This window comes from Nematolebias whitei, chromosome 16 (genome assembly GCF_014905685.2).
Source record: "Nematolebias whitei isolate Nwh7 chromosome 16, NemWhi1, whole genome shotgun sequence".
NCBI lineage: Eukaryota > Metazoa > Chordata > Actinopteri > Cyprinodontiformes > Rivulidae > Nematolebias > Nematolebias whitei.
Window position 1 is genome coordinate 37,813,990 of NC_056513.1, and position 4,201 is coordinate 37,818,190.

The 4,201-nt window shown below is 47.3% G+C and overlaps 1 protein-coding gene across 1 annotated transcript in view; it reads right to left on the reverse strand.

Annotated features, from left to right (window-relative positions):
- aanat1 (arylalkylamine N-acetyltransferase 1) overlaps nucleotides 1-2,008 on the reverse strand; it is a 2,971-nt gene extending 963 nt beyond the window's left edge. The window contains exons 1-2 of the mRNA XM_037690600.1: nucleotides 1,742-2,008; nucleotides 1,511-1,665 (exon numbers count right to left, since the gene is read on the reverse strand). Of these exons, the coding sequence (XP_037546528.1) occupies nucleotides 1,511-1,665; nucleotides 1,742-1,886 (300 nt within the window). The 5' untranslated portion in view covers nucleotides 1,887-2,008. The remainder of the gene's footprint in view (nucleotides 1-1,510; nucleotides 1,666-1,741) is intronic.
- Between the last annotated feature and the right edge of the window lie 2,193 nt (nucleotides 2,009-4,201).

Sequence of the window (4,201 nt, forward strand, 5' to 3'; positions counted from 1 at the left end):
TGAACTGAACCTCTGTGGTCCCTGAACTGAACCTCTGTGGCCCCTGAACTGAACCTCTGTGGCCCCTGAGCTGAACCTCTGTGGTCCCTGAGCTGAACCTTTGTGGCCCCTGAACTGAACCTCTGTGGCCCCTGAACTGAACCTCTGTGGCCCCTGAACTGAACCTCTGTGACCCCTGAACTGAACCTGTGACCCCAGAACTGAACCTTTGTGGCCTCTGAACTGAACCTCTGTGGCCCTTGAACTGAACCTCTGTGGCCCCTGAGCTGAACCTTTGTGACCCCTGAGCTGAACCTCTGTGACCCCTGAACTGAACCTGTGACCCCTGAACTGAACCTGTGACCCCTGAACTGAACCTCTATGGCCCCTGAGCTGAACCTCTGTGGCCCCTGAACTGAACATTTGTGGCCCCTGAGCTGAACCTCTGTGGCCCCTGAGCTGAACCTCTGTGGCCCCTGAGGCCTCTTGAAGCTCCAGCTGCATTTGTGTTTGTTTTTGAAGGCTGGCCTTTAAAGGGACATTTCAGCCATTTCAAGGGATTTGTGTGAGAACTGAACGACCAGTTTGGACTTTCAGTTCTGGTCAGATCGTTGAGCAACTGGTTTGAATGGATTTATTGCCCAAGTGAATTTAGTCACCTCAACTCTCAGTCCAATCTCAAAATCCTCTGGTTCATCTACCTTCTGTAACTTCCCACACCTTCAGTTTCTCTTTAGACGGTCTGTCTGCAAGCAGCAGCTGCTAGCTGTAGCACCTCCACCCTGGGAGACCCTAAAATAACTGGAATGGAAACAGATGGTGCTGTCAAGGTTTAAAGATCCAGAAAACTGAAGTTTTAACAGAGCAAGCCGGTCTGGTCAGTGTTGACGAACAAATGCTGCAGTGAGTGGACCAGTTTATAAATCAGCTCCAGTAAAATAAAAACTAGAACCCCTGACCGAAGACAAGTTTATACATCCAAGATCTTTGTTCTGCAGCCACAGATTACACTAAGATGACTTCATATTGTCAATCCAGTCAAAACTAGGCTGATCGGCAACTAGTTTCCCTGTGAGGGACTGGAGACCTGTCCAGGTGTCCCTGATGGACTGGAGACCTGTGTGTCCCCTGCCTCTGCCATAGTAGCTGCTGGGCACCAGTGACCCGGAAAGGAAGAAACAGGTAAAGATAATGGATGAATGGGGTCATTCTGAGAGCGATCTGCAACAGGTAAGATACTGTTTATCTATTTTTCCACAAAACCCCTTGAAACAGCTGAAATCCCCCTTTAAAAGCTGTCCGGGGGTAAAACATGGGATTATTAATCCAGCTGCAGCTCTTTAGAGTTCAGTAAAACTGAATGTGTGTCGCCTCCTCTACCAGTGTTTGACACTACTGGAAGTCTTCCATCATCATCCTCAAAGTATTTCCACTCTGACTACCCCCCACCGGTAATCTGCTTGAACCCCCCCTTGTCTTTTTCCACGCCGCTCAGCCGGATGGGGTTAATTCCCTCCCGGCTCCGTCTTACCAGGTTAAGTCTGTCCTGGTCCCACTGGGAGCCGATGATGAAGGCCACCAGCCGGCCCTCCTCGAACCAGCCCAGGGACAGCTCGGGACACAGCGCGAGGAAGTGACGCACCTCGTCCAGGTGCAGGGGACACTCCCCCGACACGGAGATGAAGGCTGCGACAGAAGACGCGTGCGTGTTTAGCGCCAGGACTCGGTTCAGGGATGGAGGGACGAGCTTTCGTTTTCTTACCTTCCCTCTCGATCTCGAACACGCTGGCCGCGTCCTCCGGGCTCAGGGAGCGGAACTCGCTGGCGGGCAGCGTGTGGCGGCGGCCCCGCGGCCCCGGGGAGCGCACGTGGAGCGGCCTCATGAACGGAGCCGCGCTCACCAGCATCCTGTGCTCCCGGTGCCCCCCAGCACAGAGCCTCTATGGATAAAGACACTGTCCTCTAACTGTCCAGTCTCCTGGGACAAGAACTCTCAGGACTCTGTTCGCGCGCCACAGGTCAGCAGGCAGCGTGCGTAAAGTCTGCGCGTCTGGAGGATTTATAGTCCTGTGCTGGAGGGAGGGGGGCTATAATCCTTCACGGAGCAGGAGGACCACGCCTCCCTTCTGGGTGAACAAGTCCATCAATAAACAGATTTGCTCGCGCGCTCAGAGTGCATGTTTGTGTTTTTGAATGATCCTCCACGAGTCCATCAAATCACGTGTCTGAGGCTCCAAACTCCAGTGAAGTGATCCACCGTGTCTTACAGGGATGTTTATATTTTCCTGTGAGAGGATGTTACAGATGTGGAGGCTGGAGAATTTAAAGAATCTCATCCTGCTATAACTTGTTCTCCCTCCTGATATTAGAGTGCAGCCATGTTTTCCCTCACTGTCACATCAGTCTGTTCTGGGTCATCAGGTTTAAAACCATGTCGTTGTTAAATGTCTGGATGCATTTATGGAGCATTTTTAAGTATTCTCTTCAAAAACCACAAGTTGACATATATCAAGATTACTGTGCTTTAAGGCCTAAACACACCACTACTTTGTGTGGCGTCATGGGAAAACCCACGATCTCAGGAGACCCGTGAACCTGATGTTGTTCGAACAGGTAAACTCAGGTGAATCAGACCTTCTGCCCCTCAGGAACACAACGACGTCTGTTTTGATTGTGCAAAATGTGCTCAACAACCTAAAAACAATCAGACGTTAAACCAAAAGGCTCTTTGCATTTTGTCAATATGGTGTTTGGGAGCATTCAGGCAGTTAGTGGTAATAATAATTATTATTATTCTTATTACCATTATTAGGACATCTTCTAGAATTGTGCTGTTCAGGGAGGCTGCACGTCTGTTACTTTCATTCTGAGAGTTCTTTTGGAAACTTTAATTCCTGTTTTTCTGGATGTAAATCACATTTTTTGGATGATTACTTCCTCTTGTATCAGATGTTGTGCAGCTGGAAGGATTTTTACTGAAACTTTTTTTACTTTTGGACATTTGTTATGATGCGTAACCATAACAACAAGGTGTTTTTTTTTTTTTTTACAACCGGGAGCTGCTGATTAACATCTCAAAAGCTCAAATAATATTTCAGCTACAGCCCCAAATCTCAAATGAGTTGAAAAGGAGGCGCCGTGGATGCATTCCCGTCTCCTTGCTGTGCTCGAATGCCTGAATACTGAGATCCTGGAACTGGCAGGAAACGGGTCTCGTGACAGCAGAAGGACAGGATTGTCCCCCGGCACCTGCAGCTGGCTGTCTGCAACGACGAGGAGTGCGGCTGGCTGCTGGGAGGAGTGACCATCACTCGGGGTGGAGTTCTACCCAGCATTCAGGCGGTCCTGCTGCCCAGAGGAACCGAGAGACCAGCCGAGTCTGGGTAGACGGATTGGACGGCATCTGTGGCCAGTTTCTTCGGATCCGCTGTGGGACGGACCTTTACAAGAGATCCTTCCTGCCTAGAGCCATCAGCATCTATAACATCTCTTAATGAAATGAGGATAACGAGTTACAACATGTAATTTCCCTCTGGGATTAATGAAGTATTTTTGAATTGAATTGAATTTGAATCAAAAGATGATTCAGCCTTAAGCAAGTTACTTCAACATACATATGCATTTTGAGTCATATTTATTTATTCATTTATTTGTTCAATTAAAATAAACAAAAGAAAAAAAACATTGAAAAGGTGCAGAAAGAATAAAATTCAGAGATTCAGAGAGATTTATTGGTCATTTGCATCTCATGTGGTACATGTGGTGGAACGAGATTATGTACACAGGGTTCCAGTTACATCCAACAATAAAATGTAAAAGAAAAACAGTAATAACATCTAAGATATGAACTAAGAAAAACATCAACTAAATAATACACTAAGCACTCATAACATAAAACATTAATTTGAACAGCAGCACGAACATGAGTCTGTGTGAGCAGATGAGCATGCATGAACACAATAACATGAAACAGATCAGCAGCAACATGAAACAGATCAGCAGCAACATGAAACAGATCAGCAGCAACATGAAACAGATCAGCAGTAACATGAAACAGATCAGCAGCAACATGAAACAGATCAGAAGCAACATTGAAACGGATCAGAAGCAACATTGAAACAGATCAGCAGCAACATGAAACAGATCAGCAGCAACATGAAACAGATCAGCAGCGACATTGAAACAGATCAGCAGCAACATTGAAACAGATCAGCAGCAACAT